Below are 17,819 nucleotides of genomic sequence, written 5' to 3'. Positions count from 1 at the left end.
CTGTTTGTTCCTTTCCTTTCCTTCCCCTTCCCCTTCCCTTTCCCCTTCCCTTTCCCCTTTCCCTGCCCCTTCTCCTTCCCCTTCCCCTTCCCTTCCCTCTCCTTTCAGGTCTGAGACTGGACTTGGTACCTGATGTTTTCATTCATTGGCTGTTGCTCTACCAACTGAGCTATGCCTCCAATCCCATCCAACTTGAATTGTTCTAAGGAAGTAGTTTCATTCTGAAGAATGTAAGAAGTTGAAAACCAGTGTGATATGTTAACTACAAATAGTCTAAGACCTATAGCTGTGCCACAATTGCTTCATGACAATTTTGAATTTTATTCTGATAATATTTTCTTTTTCTATTAGGCCACTGTAAACAAAAGTCTTCCCTGCTAACTTCAAAGACAATTCTGACTTATGATCAGCTCCCTAGGACATTAGACAAAATGACAAATCACTCCTTGTGACTTGGGATAATGTTTCTTATAGACCACACAAACATTTTTACAGATGAGATCTTCAGCTTTCACTTAGCCTATTTATTTTTACTCATAAAATTTATTCAAGTAAAAAGAGAACAAGGCAGACTTTGGAATACTACATCATCTCTAACATGCCTAATATGGTAAACAAGACTGAAATTATCGAATCAGTTGTACAAATATAAGAAAACCTTTATTCTCTATTCCAACAAAAATGAATGTCAGCCTCTGATTGACAGCATTAGTTGAGAACCACTTTATCTTAGGTGGTTTATATAAGATAACTTGTAAAAAAAAATGTCACGATACAGGTGTGGAAACACAGGCCAGAGAAGTTTATCAATTTGTCCATAATTAAGGGTCAGGTTGAGCTTCAGACAAATCTCAATCCAAATCTGAACTCCATCCTGCCTCAGTTCTGTACTCAACTCTGGAGAACTTCATTAAGGGAACACCTTTGAAGGCTGGAGAGATTGGAAATGGATACTTCTTTGTAATGGTTACTGTGTATTTCCCTTTAAATACACATTAATAGATTTAAAATAATTATCCAAAATTTCTTCTTTAAATTGTGACAGGATATTCATAATGTTTTTCAGATGTGTATAAGCAATAGGGAATATATTTGCCTTAAAATTAACCATAGAAAAAATGTATTGCATATTTCTAATTTGTAGAAGTAAAAATTTAAAGTATAATTGATTACCCATTCCAAGCTTCTGAGAATTATTATAACCCAAGCATTATGCTATTTTTTCCCTTTGGAAGATGACATTCATTTTAGTTGGCTTTACTGATTATAATATAAAATATTAGAATATTTCTGTATGTGTGTGATGCTCTGATGAACTTTTATTTCATTTTTATTACCTTTCATTTTATTATCTTTAAGTACTTGTACAAAGAAGTTAGCAGTTAACAATATAGTTTATGAATACACCTGGCCTAGCTTTTATATAAAAATAAATATATTCAGGCTACTGCTAGTAGTTAATAACTTCTATATCAAAATGAAAGGTAATTTTATGATACACTTTACACAGTATTAAATATTTTTAACAATAAAACTAGATTTTCTGAAGTTAAATATATTTTTAGAGTAGCAAATAATAATAAGCTATTTCAACATGAAGAAAATGGCTTAGGTTTTACCTTTTTGGATGAGATTTTCATTGTTGTTATTGGCACATGATTCTAAAAAAAATAGAAAACTATGTTAATTGTTCATGTGATTTTTAGGAACAATTTTACATCCAAGTATTATGTATAAAAACTCAAAAAGTCATCATATTTCTCTTTGTACATACACTTCTCAATAAACTATGTTTTTTCTTTAGGGACTAAGTTTAGATTCATTATAACACTTTAAAAAGGTAGTGCTTATGATGCACTACCTTTAGGAGGGCTCTCTAAAGTTACTCCATCTGTTTCTCCATAACACAGGCACTGCCTGAGACTTAGCTGTTCACCTGTCAAGTACCATCTAGAAATATGTATTCATGTCAGGTATAGTCTCTAATTCTTCTTGTTGAGAAATATGATAGATAAGGTCTTTCTGTAAATGGGAATGGGATGAAAATAGAAGCCTAAGAAGTCTCCAAAGCAGTCATTCTTCTCAAAGCCACTACTTACATGTCTACTTCTTAAACAATATTATGTCCTTTTACACATAAAATTAGACTTCTAATAACCAGATCAATGTCCATGGAGTTTTTTTTTTTTATTTGAGACATTCAATTGGTAGTAAAATGTTCAAACTCAAATGTGCCCACAATTTCTGGTGTGTCCTGGAGCCACAGGTATGTATAAATGCTTAAAAAGTAAAAGAAATAAACCTTTTGCCCTTTATGAACACACATAAACACACACACACACACACACACACACACACACACGAAATGTTTCAACTGAGATTCAACAAGGTAACCCCTAATGATGGTACTTCAATTCAAATTAAACTCAGGGAAATCAGGCTCATTCTCCAAAAAGGAACCAAGTGCACTGTGTAAAAACTAAGTGCCTGCTTAAAGAAAGAAAAACAGTTACATTTACTTGTCTGCACTATCTCAGCATGTCACATCATTAAGGATTTTTTTTCCAGCTTAATGCATTATTTCCTTACATGCTCATCAGAGTGGGTCATGTACACCCAATTACTTTTTACCTCACCTCAGAAACTGTGACACTAACACCAGGCTACAGTTACTGTATTTAGTAACCGTGACTCTTGATTCTTGTTCTATCACTGGTACACGTATTAGTGAAAAGGCTCATGTAGATTTAGTCTCTCTCTTGGGTTGTTATCCCCACATACATTCTGACTGACTCTCTTTTTCCACTGAGAGTTTATTCTTCATAATGATAAAAACAGAACAATTCACGTAACAGACCATCAGTAGCTCTCACTCAGGCAGAATATCTTACATTTCTTTTGAGATATTTTCATAATATATATGTTTGGGTTTGTGTCATATTCACTTAATTAACATTTCCCAGCAATCAAGAAAAAATATTTCAGTATTAAAAATGACATGACACATCAAATTATTCTTCTCTCTGCTGAAAACCCAAGAATAAGACACATTCCTCAGGCCTAACACAAACTATTCTTAGTTAAATATCTAAAATATAGACTATGCAATGAAGTGTTTAACTTTATTAAATAACCATTTCTTCAAAAATAAAATGGAACAACAGCTACCTGTGTGTATAACATATATATGTGTATATATATATATATATATATAGAGAGAGAGAGAGAGAGAGAGAGAGAGAGAGAGAGAGAGAGAGCGCTCATATTATTTTATGGTCACAATTTTAATGCACTAATAAAAAAGAACCAAATACTAAAATCTGCCCCACAACATTGTACATTTAATAACACACAGGAAAAGTTACCAGTGCTCCTCCATCCACTAGTTATTTGACTTGGTTATTTTTTGTATTTCTTTACTTGTATTATTATATGTTAGCAAAATATAACAGTATTATATTTTACTCCATAAATTCTTATAAGCTCAATATTTTAATGACCTTACTAATATACATTAATAACTCAAAACAGTCTGAATCCATTCAGCTAAGCAAAGCAACTTAGTCCTGGGAGGTCTGAGCTACTTTTACTCAGCCAGGCTATCTCTGCTCTTTTGTTTTCGGTGAGTTATTGTTTCTTAATTGGTTTAGTTAGGAATAGTGATCTTGCAACAAGAAGATTTCCTGCCAAAGTTTCTTTGCAATTCTAATAGTTCCTCTCTCTGTGTTTTAGCTATCTTCCCAAGTACAGACAAAAGGGCCACTTGAACTACAGTGACATTAAGAAGAAAAGGACAAGGCAGGACACAGCAAATCCCCTCTCCTGACACAAGGGATATAATGAATAGGCACTCTGCCCTGAGCAGGCAAGAGCTTATGAAACTGAACTTTCCTCCCCATGTCCTTTATTACATGCTTTGTTCTTTCTTTTCTTTCTTCTTTTGTTTTATCAATCCCAAATTTAAGTCAAAAAGAAAAATTCAGTAAATTCCTGACGAGTGACAGAACCCAAGATTTTAAGGGAAACACTTATTTCATTTAACGTGAGTGTCATCTGAATTGAAAGCAATACAATCGGAAAAAAAATCAAAACAGTTTTTCTTGAAGTCAGTGGCTACGAGAATATGAGAATGCATATCAAAAGATCAATAATGTGTAAGCGTTTGTGTTTCAGTAGCCTGTGAAGCAAATCACAATAGCCCTTTCATGGCAAGTTCATCTAGACCTTGTCCTCAGCAACTCATTCTTTTAAAAAATGATGACTACAATTGTGATGATAGCTGAGAAAGTAAAAAAAAAAAACAGCCATCCTTTTATGTTACGATAACTTGCAGTGTAAGAAAATACTTCACAAAAATATTTGTTCTATATTTCTCATTTTATCTGATGTTTTCCTACCCACAAATATTTATGACCATCATTTATTTGATCTCTGGTCAAATATTTTTCCTCCCCAGTGGCTGTGAGGTTAAAGAATTGCATTCATTGCACATGTTTTCAGATTAGCAGAAGAGATGCTCAAACCTTGAAGACTTCCATTTCCTCTAGAATGAGCTCACCACTGGCAGAAGTGTTCATCGGAAGGACTACAACCTTCTGCACGGTACCTCGATCTAAAATTAAACAGAGAAACATTGAGATGCATACATTTTCTTTAAAGAAAAAGATATCAAAAAGTTACATATATTAAAACATCATACATACATATCTGTGTATTTTTACCAAAAAGCACAAACTTTCCACTTACTAAACAAAACAAAAACAATGAAAAATAAAAGAATACATAATAAGTACCCCTAAATGAAAAAAAAGCTCCTAATTTTAAGTCAATGTTTAACTTAATGTAAGGGAAAATTAAAACGAATCATTTTCTTCTGAAAGGATATAAAAATACTTTTCATTTTTATAAAACATTGTATGAAGAAGACCTATAAACATGAGCCTATTAAAGATAATGTACAATTTACTTTTATTTATTCAAGATGAAAGGTAGAACTCTTCTTTGATTTATTGCAGATATTTTTGTTTTATTCTTATTTAATTTTTCTGGTAATGCTAAGTTCTCTATATAGGAACTACTTTAACAGTATCCTTAATATTCACCATTTGCTGCTAAATAAATAAGCAAACTTCCATCATTTTTTTATTTAAAGAATTTATTAACATTGATTTTTACATCATATTTCAAATGACATGTTTAACAAACAGGCATTCAAGAAGGGAACATCCATTTTTATTCATCAGTGCAACAGGAATTATTGAATGTAAGCTAGACAGTCTAGACACAAAGACACATAGACGACTCACAAGTTCACAGTTGTATAAAAGCTTTACAAAAGTTTACAGAAGAACTCACAGTTGAGATTTTATGTTTGTTGAGTTGTAAGTGTGTTCACATTAAACCATTAGTCATTGTGAGATATGCATTCCACAATGGCCATAAAATTCCCCATTACTTATGTCCACATAAAGCCATCTCCTTGCCCCTTTATTTGAAGAAGATAACACAGTTATCAAATGAATTCCTTTTAGGGTTGGTGAGAATAGCATTCCTTGAATGTACTCATAAACATAAATCCTTTTTATTATTCTGTTGGGTTGGGAAATTGCTACCAAATCCTTGGGAAAAAAGCATCATGCTACTATGCATTTACTAAAGAGCTACTTTCTTCACTTGGCTTGTGTGTAGGATGTGGATAGTGCACAATTGTGCCTTCTTCAGTGGGTAGCAGCTACTACAATGTGCCCAGAACCACTTCCTCTTCTTTTGGTACTATCCAACAAAGATACCTTTGGGAACAATACTCTTCTAAGTCTCAGTCTACCATGACCAAAGGATAGGTTCCCTCTCTGCTAGTTCTGGGAGAAATGCTCACACTTGATTTAAGTCTCCATGGTTCACGCAAGAGAGGGATCAGACACGAGTCAGAACTCAGCCCTTTCTGAAGGACTTACATCTTCCTACATCAGGACCATTGAAGCCTTGTGTATTTGGAGGTGCTGGAGCCATTCCTGTGACTATACACAGATTTCCCATTTGCAAATTAACATTGTGAAGGAAAACAGAACTGAAAGGTGGTAAGATAAATTCTGACACAGCACATTAGCACAGATTTTGCTGGACCATGGCTGCTTTCAACATTTCTCCAAGTGGGGCTTTTGTTTCTTGGTTTTTACCTAGTTTGAATAGCTGTATGGTCATTTTTCTGATGAAAGAGTTCTAGCTAAATGAGTAAGAACAAAAACAAGAAAAAACTGTTTATCATGGCACCTGGTACAGAGTTTCTCCTCAGCATCATTAGTATTTTTAATTTTTCATTCTTTTATTTTTAAGCTTTTGATAGGACAGAAGTCCATTTGTTCCACTTCAATTTCCTCTGCTATGAGATTGAGGATAAACTCCTGAATTAATATATTACAGCATTGGTGTATGATTAAGCAAGATAAATCTTAGAAGTGATTTGCATAAAGTACACGCATACACTAACAATAGATCTAACTTAGTAATTTTTAGTTTCTTATATTTCTTTATCTATTTAAAGGCAATTCATCAGACAAGCTTAAATCTTGCATTTAACATTGTATACTACCTCAAATTTCCCCCACCCCTCCTAACAGGGATCATAGCTATTGTCTTAAAACTATCCCTGGGCTCCAGGCAGGAGATCAGCTTGCATTTCTAGCACAGTAGGTGTTCGCTGTCTCAAACAAGTGATCAAACACAGCTCATTATCAGCAGGTCACTTGAACAATCACCTGTAGGCCCAGCTCCTGGGTTGCATTTTAACTAAAGCCCTTAAAGAGTTTCCCTGGAAACCGGTTAGTTAAACTGCATTTGCTTAGGATTTCTTTGAACATTGCCTCCTTAATTAAATCTAGTCAGTAGCCTCTCTTTCCTGCTAAACTCTAAAATTATTCTAGTCAGACTGGCTTCACAGGAATATGACCTGCATAGTTACACAAACTCTTGTGCTTGGAGGGCATGTAAGTCTGAATTAAGGATCTACTTTTTACCTCTTTGAAATTTTTTTTTCCTCTCTCTTTTTTTTAAAAAGGACCCTAAACTTTCATACTGGCCTACAAATTACAATTACTGGCCTACAAATGGTGCCTATTTCTGTTAGTTTGTAATTAAGTAATTCATACCATGTAAGAAGCAGCTTTATTCATTCAGGAGAGACAAACACCCAGATTCCAGTTCCCTCTTTTCCTCTGACTTCATCACAATGACCTTCCAGGTCAAACTCAATGGCCTAATGCATGATCATAATGAATTTTTTTTTTTCAGATTAAAATTAGAATTATAAAAGATATCTCATTTGCTATGGTAACTCTTTCTCATGTTGTAAAGAAAATATAGACTTTCACCTTCATTTGGCTCCTTATCACCTCTAGTCATGTTCAAGCTCACAAAGATTTTCTAAGTGTGGCTTTCAGATTACCTCCCTCAGAAGTTCTTTTGAAAGGCCAGGAGTTTGGTCTAATGGTAGAATGCTTGGCTAACATGCACAAGGCCCTGGGTTCCATTCCTTGGTATCACATACACAGAAAAAGCCAGCAGTGGTATTGTGGCCCAAGTGGTAGATCTCTAGCCTTGAGAAAGCCCAAAGACAGTGCTCAAACCCCGAGTTCAAGCCATAGGACTGGCAAAAAAAGGTCCTGTTGGAATCTAGAAAACCACACACATATTGTTTCTCCTATCAGATCATGGATGTAGAAGTTTTATCCACCTTAAATATCACCAGTTTTACAGAGAAACATATATCTGCTTAAATATTTAAGTAACCCAGACCCAAACAGTATAATTCTTTTTAACCTGTTAATTTTGTGGTAGTTAACTTCATTAATCAAAGAGGGAGCCACTAATTAGTCATTTTAATATAAATTTATAAAAATCTTAATTCTCTGTACATTTCACTAAAATAATACTTTTTTAATGCATAAACTAATAATGAAATAAAGATACTCAATAAAAGGTTAAAGCTTAATCCTAATAAAGAAGTTTCAGGTGCTTTAAAAATCAAGGTGTTTTGAAAATCATGTATTTGTTTCATGAAAGTGCAAAAAGAACACTTAATCTGCAAACAGTACAGTGATTGATAAAAACTAGATTTGCCATAGATGTAGGGGAAAAAGGAACTTTCAAACACTTTCAGGAGAAATGTCATAAGGATAACCTTTCTGGAAGTCACTATGGTAATTGACCACTATGAAGTAAGTTACTAGAACAAGTTTCTTGATTGAGAAAGGTTTTTTTTTTAAACAAGCTTTTATGTCCCACTATTGGAACCCATTCTTACCAACTGATAGTAGAAAGTTCAAGATTAAAGTAAAGGGGGCCGATAGGCTTCACCATCACCACTTTTCCTGCCTGCAAATTATTTTCCAGTACAAGTTCAGAGAGTTAACATCCAAGTTGAGCACGGAAGACTCACTTGAGATGAAGAGGTTTATATAACACTTTACAGCAGAAGATGGAACTGAATTCTAGGACACAGAGCATACAGAGGAAGAGAACTGTCTGGCATGGGGTGCTCATATCCACATGAGAACACACGAAGTCTGGGGGACTGAGTACTGGGCAACATTTTAGCAGGGCATGAAAGCATCCAGGCTTGCAGCTACTCAGGGAAGAGGTCAAAAAACAAATCATAACTTCATCAGTTCAAGGGGTGAAAATATGTTGGTTAAAGTTGGAGTTCTGGCCTCATTCAGATTTATTAACCACTTGTGAAGATTATTCACATTCAGTTGACAAACACAAAGCTGAGCTTTTCAGAGTGCCACAAAATTCATAAGCAAGACCTAATAGAAAAGAAAGAATTTAGAGTTGGATTCTTGAGAAATTCAAGTGACTTACTTTGAATACATGCATTCTAATGAACAGTTAAATAAGATCAAATGTGACAGAGATTATCACCTAATAAAGCACTTGCTTCAGAAGAAATAAACAGAATCTAAGGACAAGGAAAGATCCATCATGTCTAACATTCAAGAACCAAATTTATTACATATAAGCAAATAGAAAGCAAATATGGCCAACCATGTAAAAAGAGTGAAGAAGTTAAGACAAACAGACATTGGGCTTACTAAACAGCAACTTTAAAGAAGATATAAATATACTCAAACTTAAAGGAAGACATTGTATTAATGAGTAAACAGAAAGGATAACAAAGGAATAAGTACAATTTAAAAATTAGATATATTAGATTTAAAAGTATAATAGGTATAAATAAATTATTAATATAATGAGCTTAAGAGAAGGATAGCAAGGTGAATTTGAAAACAGAAAAGTCAATGAACTTAGAAATAGGCCAATAAGAACAAATTTAATTGGAAGGATGGAAGAAGAGAAAGAAAGATGAAGTAAACAGACTCTTGGACTCTGGGTATCATTGAATGGCTTCATATATATGCAACCAGCATTTCAAAAGAATATACTAATATTGTAGAAGAAAAAATTGGAAGTAATATTATCCCAAACTTCTCCAAATTTGATGAAAATAATACATTCTAGATTTAAAAATTCATTAAGAAATAATATAGTGAATATAAAGAGCTAAGACTTAACATATTATATTTAAATGGCTAAAAATAAATTGTAGAAGAAAGAAAAAAGTCCTTGGCTGTATCAAGAGTGAAAGGACACTTTGTCACAATGATGCTAGCATTTTATGTAAAACAGTAGGGCCCCCCAAATAATGAGGTGACATTTTTGAAAGACTCAGAATTCTTTATCTACAGATAGAAAATATTTTATTTATGCTTTCTAGATGAAGGTGCCAATTATCATTTTTCAAAGAATAAAAGCTGTGCAAAGTGTTGTATACAGACCCCTGCATTGGAATAAGTGCTAATGTATCTTTTACACCAGGTCTGGTGGTGTTTGCCTGCAATCCAAGCATTCAAGTAGAAGAGGCCCAAAGACCAAAAGTATGAAGACACCCTGGGCTATGTAATGAGATTTCCCTTCAATATCTTCTAGTTTTGCATTTATACACAAACCATCACAAAGTACAAACCAAGATCCATAGGAATGAATAACAAAAGCAGATATAACCTCTTCCTGTGAGGGCAGATTGGTATAAAGAACATTTAAGAATTTTCTTGTCTCATAAATGCTGACACAAGACAATGCTAATGTATACTTCCTCCTAAGGATGAAAGAGGCCAAAGTTCCAAAGAATCTGGAGTCCTTCTCAAACAACATCAACCCACCAGCCACCAGTGTGAAGCAATGATCTCCTTTAATAAAATAAATGCCAGCAATGGTCAGAATAAGCATCTTAAGTGACAATAAAACAAAAGTGTTCCTTCCTCCAAAAAAAAAAAATCAAATCGAGCTATTGTGATATCTCTCATGAAAGGTAAGAAAAATCAATATATAGGTTAAAATTCCAATTATGAATAAGGGATTACTCTTTTATTCTATTTCTTGCTGTTGTTATCATTATTTTGTCAATCCTGGATCTTGAACTCAGGACCTGGGCTTTCTTGAGCCTAGAGCTCTGCCACTTTAGCTACAGCACCATTTCCAGCTTTTTCTGTGTATGTGGAATCCAGGAATTGAACCCAGGGATTCTTGGTTACTAGACAAGCAGTCTACCCGTAGGCCACACTCCTCACCCTACTCTCTTATTTTTAAAATTGTCCCATTCATTGTCTTTTATTTCTATTTCCCAACCTCAAAATTTGTAGGGCTTTATCTTTTTACATTTTTTTTAAATTTTAAACTCCAAACTGACTTGAACTAATATCTAGTCATAAAACCTGACAAACACTAACTTGAAACTATTTATGTGTGTTACTCATTACACATGGCTTGATAATTTGGGTTCGTTTTTTTTTTTTTTTTTTTTTTTGCCCTGTAGAAAGGCACTGTATGTTGTATTAGGGCTCTGCAGGCATTTTCCTGTCCAAAAACTTCTAAATTCTAAACTGTGTTTAACTTCAAACAAAGAACTCTACAAATTCCTACTATTCTTCATTAAAGTCTACATTTTGACTTGTTTCATAATCATATACAACTTGAATGAATAAAAAATAACAATTTAAGAAATGTAGATAAATAAACCATGTATGTTTGTTTTTCAGAAAATAGAGTATAAATCTTCAAGAGAGCCTGGATCAAACCATTCTCTTCATACAGGACACTACTGCTGTGATTTTCCATATAATAATTACGTTAGGAAGGTGCTGCTTCTGCAAATGTTTTGTATACTGGATATGTGAGAGACTGTGCTGTGGTGGTAATTTCCTCAGAACTTGAGTAGTAACAATTGTTTCTCTCTAGCCCAAGTAGAACAGATGCTACAGTGTTTCTGAGTGAACTACATACATATGCATACACACATATGTAAAACATACTTTATATATGTAATGTGCTCCCATGCTTGTAAAATTTTAATTTTAACATATATTTCATTTATGTACTATACACATATCATTATATTTTTATATAATCGAACCCAGAAGCATGTAAATTTCTTCCTTCTCTACAAAATATAGACTATGAAGTTGCTTTTTGTGTGCTTATGTGTGCTGATACTAGAACTTGAACTCAGGGTCTTGGTACTTCACTATTCGTTAGCATTCTTGCTCACGGGCAGTGTTCTACCACTTGAGCCACAGCTCCACTTACAGACTTTGGCAAGTTAATTGAAGATAATCATCTCACAGACTTTCTTGATGGGGCTGGATTCTAACTAGGATGCTCAGATCTCAGTCTTCTGAGAAACTAGGATTATAGGCATGAGCCATTGGTGCCTAGCTGAAATTAGTGAATTTTATGGTCCTTATATGTCCCTGTATTTTTTTTTATTGAAAACAAAACCATTCTGCATTAATTGTCAAATATTAATAATATACACATGTGTAAATATGCACATATTATATGTGTGTATGTGTGTGTGTGTGTGTGTAATTATCTGTTTCTAGACTCTCATTAATGAGGATCTTTTCCCTCTGCATTTGGCACTTTCTCTATTCACCATGTGGTGTTCATTAACCCCTTTCTTCTTTCTGTTCACATCTTGTTACCATATGGGGTGGTTAGGTTATTCTGTGCTCCTATGTTGGCTTGTTAGAAGACAGGATGGAATGGAAAGCAGAGTGCTGCAAAGGCACTCAAATACGAAGGGGCCACATGCAATGATTGCTCATTAGCTTTCTCTTAAGGCCATCAAGATGTTACTTCCTTCTATTCTCCATTTACCTTCATGGTCTCTTCTCTATCTTCCTGGAAAATGCTCTTTATTTTTTCAGCCCTTTAATGTACTCTCAGTGTTAATTCCTAATCATCAGAGTCTCCTGGACTGACTTCAAGCATTGTCATGAACTCAACTAACACCTACATTGATAATGACTCTCCTATCTCTATCTCAAGCACAGCCCTCTCTGGTGAAGTATTAACCCCTTTGACTTGTCCTACTGGAAAGTCCACTCAATCTGGGCTTGATTTCAGTACTGTTTCCAATACCTTCACAATGCTAAACAATTTAATCTCACAAATTCTTACTTTGCACAGACAGCAAAAAGGGCAACACAATTAGATCTCATTTGTTTACCATGAGTTTTTTTTCAATCTTAATACTTTTTTTAATTCATTCATTTAAATGGCACTAAACTCACTGTGACTATTGTTTGTGGGCAATGTGTTTGACTTTTCTTGGATTTCTAAAGCAACCACAACACACCCACTGAGAAAGGAGGGAAGAGATCCCTAGAGAATTTCCCATTCCAGTCACTTTTCACCCATATAAGGAAGAAATATTTTCTAAGGTGTCATGTTCAATATATCCTGGAGCCAGGTGGCAGTGGCTCACACCTGTAATCCTTACTAAAGAGGGGGCTGAGATCTGAGAATTATAGTCAGGTTGAATTCAGGCTATGCAGGAAAATCTGTGAGACACTTATCTACAATTACCTAGAAGTGAAACTATGACACAAGTAGTAGAGGGACAGCCTTGAGCAAAATTTCTCACAGTATCTAGGCCTTAAGTTCAAGCTTCTTCACACACACACACACACACACACACACACACACACACACACACACACACACCATTTCCTGAACTGGGCCTGAAATTGAGAAATTAAACCTATAGAACTTGTGTCTTTTTCAAAAAGTGATGAAGCCTACCAACACTGACCAAACTTTATGAAACTCTGACTTGAGAGGACAGGTCTGCTACTATTCCTGGGAACATTACATAAGAAATATGGATGGTTAAAGACAATGATTTCGTGGACATTTTTATAGCAATTAAAAACTGCCAAAAATTATAATTTTTCTCCTACTTTCCAACATATTGTCCTGGGAATACTGCTGTTGAATTGGTTCACTCTTTGTCTTTTTTCTCATCATTTTCTTGTTCCCCTTCCTCACCAAAGTTAAAAAAAAGAAAACAATGACATCGGATAAACCACAGGAAAATAAATGAAAGAAAAAGAGATAACATGTAATGTACTCGTTACCTTTATGTATGTAACTATAACCTTTCTGTACATTACCTTGATAATAAAGTCTGTCAAGCAGCTGCTCTGACATTCAATAAACATATATTGAATTGGATTGCTTTGTCTTCACTATACGTTAATTTTCCTAATAAACAGTGATTTTGTTTTTCTTCTTTCCAAACCATAATGACAAAATAGGCTCAATAAATTCTACTGAATAAATAAACCATATTGTTATTTCTATGTTTCTATGTGCTCACTGATCAGCTGGCTTAACACATACCACATTATTTTGTGACTAATTAGTAATGTCTTTTTCCAGAATTTTAGATCATTGCCATTGATTAACATTATTAAAAAAATCTTCAGGGAAGCATTCATTAAACTAGCATGCAAAAGCTGCTTGTGGGTTCAGACTGAAATCATAAACAGTTCGTCCTTAATTTAGATTCTTTGAACAATATGTATTAATTACCTGAGAAGTTCTTAAGACTATACCAATCATCTCAATGAAGTAAGAGGAAAGCTAGAATTCCATTCTTTTGTGGACATTCTAAAATCTAGAAAGTAGGAATTTAGGGGCTCATTATTCTATACTGCTCCACTTCTGTGGAGGAGAAGAAAAAATAGGTAACTGCTGAATTAAATATATGATTCTAATGAACTGGTTTATCTCAGAAATTCATTTAAAATCTTTTTGTTCCAATATATACTAGATATCACATTCTACAATGAAACGTTTCCCTCTATTTTCTAAAATTTGAACTATTCTCAGAACAAGAAAGGAAAATAAATAAAGCTAACTTTCCACACAAGCCTCCCCAACTGAGAGCTAGAGAGGTGTTGCAGTAGTCACAAAGGGATGCCTCCCTGGCCAAGTGAGAGGGAGGTTATTGGCTCTTTTGTGGAGACAAAGGCTGCCAAATCCATCCCAGGGAAACTTGGCAGCACATCAAGAACAAAACTATAGTGTGGCTATTTATTCTTGACACCTGGACAATAGACTTCATAAATTAATGCCGTTAGGGTCAAAAATTGACTTACACTCCTGTGAGTAGAGGTTAAATAGAGGTAGCATGCAGGATGGAGCTTTCATGGTAGTTATCAAGTCATCTACATAAAGGTTGGCAATAAAATGGCACAGAGCACATCACTCTGTCTCTCATCTTGCTGAAAAGCAGTGTCCTTGCAATTTCTAAAAATTCACCCAATTTACCAATCACCCGTGAAGATTCCATTTGAACTAAGTAAACAGAACCATGACGTCAAGTTTTCTGTGGTGAATTCATGATACATTTGGGATACAGGCTTAATTTCTATCAAAGAAATTGCAAATGTCTAGCTGGGTACGATGGCTCACACCTGTAATCCTAGCTCTTCAGGAGGCTGAAATCTAAGGATCAAGGTTCAAAGCTAGCCCGGGCACAAAAGAACCTGAGACTCTTATCTCCAATTAACCTCTAGAAAATGAGAAGTGGGATTTGGGTCAAGGGTAGAGCAGTAGCTTTGATTTGAAGAGCTCAGGGACAGCACCCATCCTAGTTCAAGCCCTATTACCCCCCCCCCACACACACACACAAAGTAAAGAAAAGAAACAAATTGTAAATGTCTAAAAGTTTAGTGATACCTGAAAAAAAAACAATATTTAATGCTACCTCATCTATGCCTCCTTCCTCTCTCACTAAAAGTCTTTGCCTCCATTTCTAAATATAACACTGAATTCTACAAAGATTAGGTTCATTTACACACAAAAATCCTGTCTGGTACTGGGAGTGTTGCCTAATGGTAGAGTGCTTTCCTAGAATTCATGAAGAACTGGGTTAGAGTCCTAGGTACCAAATACATAGAAAAAGCTGGAAGTAGTGCTGTGGCTCAAATGATAGAGCTCTAGTCTTGAGAAAGCCCAAGGACAGTGCTCAGGCCCTGAGTTCAAGCTCCATGACTGGCAAAAAAAAAAAAAATCCTGTCTGTTTCAAGGCACAGTTTGACCAGTCTTCTCTGTCACTTTATGAGACACAATTTGTTTACATGTAAGACATGCTGACAAGAGGATGGGTTCAGTGATAGCACTTAAAGGAATACCAGTGGTAGGTACTGAAGAGCTACCTATCAGTAGCATCTTCAAACATGTATATGTATATGTGTATATATATGATGTATTTATAGCAAAATGAGAAAATGCAACTGAATTAGCATCATTAAAAGAAGAAATATAAAGTGGTATGTCATTGAGATTAGAGATTGAAGACGACAGATAACCAGAAAGTAAAATAAGTCCGAAAATGTTCTTATCTGGTTTAACATGAACTAGATACAGACATAACCTTAATGTTTCTAAAGTTCCATGTGAACACAGGTCTGAATAATAAAGACAAGACATTCACCCATTCAAATAATGTCTATTGAAGAGCTATTTTGAACAATGTAACAGTTTAGATACTGATGTTATCAAGGAATGTATCAGAACAGTAATATAACCCTAAGCAGCTTAGGTTCAGTGTGTCTCAGTGAACAAGAAGGAGGGTTAAATGAGATACATCATATATTGCATTACAACAATAACAAAACATCCCAGAAACTGAAGTTATGTGTAAATACTGAATTAATGGCAACTTGAGCATCTCGTAAGACTGTACTTTATGTAAGTATTACAGGAAAACATCCTTAATGCTAACTTTAAAAGAAAGCTCTCTGTTTAAAGAAGAGTGCTTTTAGAAATAATTGTCTTCAGAGATTAACCATATGTATCTTTCCAGGAAATCTATCTTTTAGATATAAATTAATTCAGACCATTTCTCTCTGGATTGGACATCATGTTGGCCTGTCATCTTTTTTAAATGTCCTTCTTCACTACCTCACACATGATAGGGCAACGGACACCATTAGTTATCATTTTCATCCCATCAGTTCAGCCATTATTCTACTCTGCTAAATTTGTCTTGCCTGCTGTGAAAATCCCTGTACAACACATGGAAAACCCTCAAAAGTTTCCAGATTCTGCTTTGGAAAGCAGTGACCCAAAATATTATTTTTTTAAAATTGAGTGACTTGGAAAGACATTTTTTTCCTTATTTCTAAGCAAAGGGTAAACATAGATATCATGTTTAAAAAGAGACTCATGCATAGATTCCAACTGACAGTAGCTTTTCCAAAACTCTGATGCACTACATTTTGTATGGGATATTTTAGGGTCCTTAAAATCAGTATTCCTGGCTCGGAAGATCATTAAGTGTGCCATTTCAAGAGCTGCATGTGCCAGAATTGTACTTACCAGGAAGCCAGTTTGCCTCCAACACTACCAGTCAAGCATGTTAAGGCTTAGTCACAAATGTGGCACAAACTTCAAACCTCCACACTTTAAAAAGACTTATTGGAGCCAGTGTTTCAACTTAGTACTTACGCAGTTAAACGGAAGCTAATAAGAAGCATGAAATCGTATATGCCATGTAAGAATTTTGGCAGAGCACCACAGGTATTGACCCAACATTAAAAAACCATAATATTAAATCACCCTAAAATTTTAACACCCATTCATAAGGATACTATCATTATTCCATCAAAAACCACATGCCATTCTGATTCATGAGTAGTACTAAAATAAAAATTTGACAGAATATGCCTGAACCTGACCCAAATACTTAAATATTTTTCTAACTCCAGAAGCAAAAGGAAAACAGACAAAAATCTCTTGGCTTGTGCAGTAGAATCTGCTCTGAACAAATGGCCTGGATATAAGCAGTAGGTGGCAAAGTTAAAATAGAAATGCTAATCCCATGAGAGCCCTCTCCTGCTGTTTTACATCTCTCCTAAAGATATTTTTAAAAAAAGAAGATGATGGGGCCAGGAGTTTGGCCTAGTGGTAGAGTGCTTGCCCAGGTGCTGAGGAGTGGTGCTAAGGCTCAAGTGGTAGAGCTCTGGCCTTGGGAAAGTCCAAGGACAATGCTCAGGCCCTGAGCTCAAGCCCAGGACTGGCAAAAAAAAAAAGAAGATGGGAAGGGAAATGGGGACCAAGACATGAGAAAGGATATCAATGTTTGTGAAAAAATGTACCTTCTATCTGGTGAATATAATGTAACCCTTCTATTAATTACAATAAAAATACATGGAAAAAATGAAGATGAATCTGAACAAATAATGTAGAACAAAACAAAGCACTGATTTTTATATGTATGTTCATGTGTGTATTTTAAATACGTGAATTTTCTTAGAGGACATGGTAGCAGGAAGGAGTGAGAAAACAAGTCATTTCGCTTCTACTTTATAATTTAATAACATAACAAGTTTTCTAAAATTCAGAATAAAAGTAGACTTACTTTATTATACATCTACATCTAATCAAAATGAACTCAATGATATAGAAAA

General features: G+C 34.7%; 1 protein-coding gene across 1 annotated transcript in view; it reads right to left on the bottom strand.

Moving 5' to 3' along the window:
• Sema3c (semaphorin 3C) overlaps positions 1-17,819 on the bottom strand; it is a 144,404-nt gene that overhangs the window by 15,595 nt on the left and 110,990 nt on the right. Inside the window, exons 13-14 of the mRNA XM_090332899.1 lie at positions 4,524-4,612; positions 1,620-1,661 (exon numbers count right to left, since the gene is read on the bottom strand). Of these exons, the coding sequence (XP_090189025.1) occupies positions 1,620-1,661; positions 4,524-4,612 (131 nt within the window). The remainder of the gene's footprint in view (positions 1-1,619; positions 1,662-4,523; positions 4,613-17,819) is intronic.

Source organism: Megascapheus bottae, chromosome 5 (genome assembly GCF_031878675.1).
Source record: "Megascapheus bottae isolate mThoBot1 chromosome 5, mThoBot2.hap1, whole genome shotgun sequence".
Lineage (NCBI taxonomy): Eukaryota > Metazoa > Chordata > Mammalia > Rodentia > Geomyidae > Megascapheus > Megascapheus bottae.
This window is presented reverse-complemented; position numbering and strand designations above follow the sequence as displayed.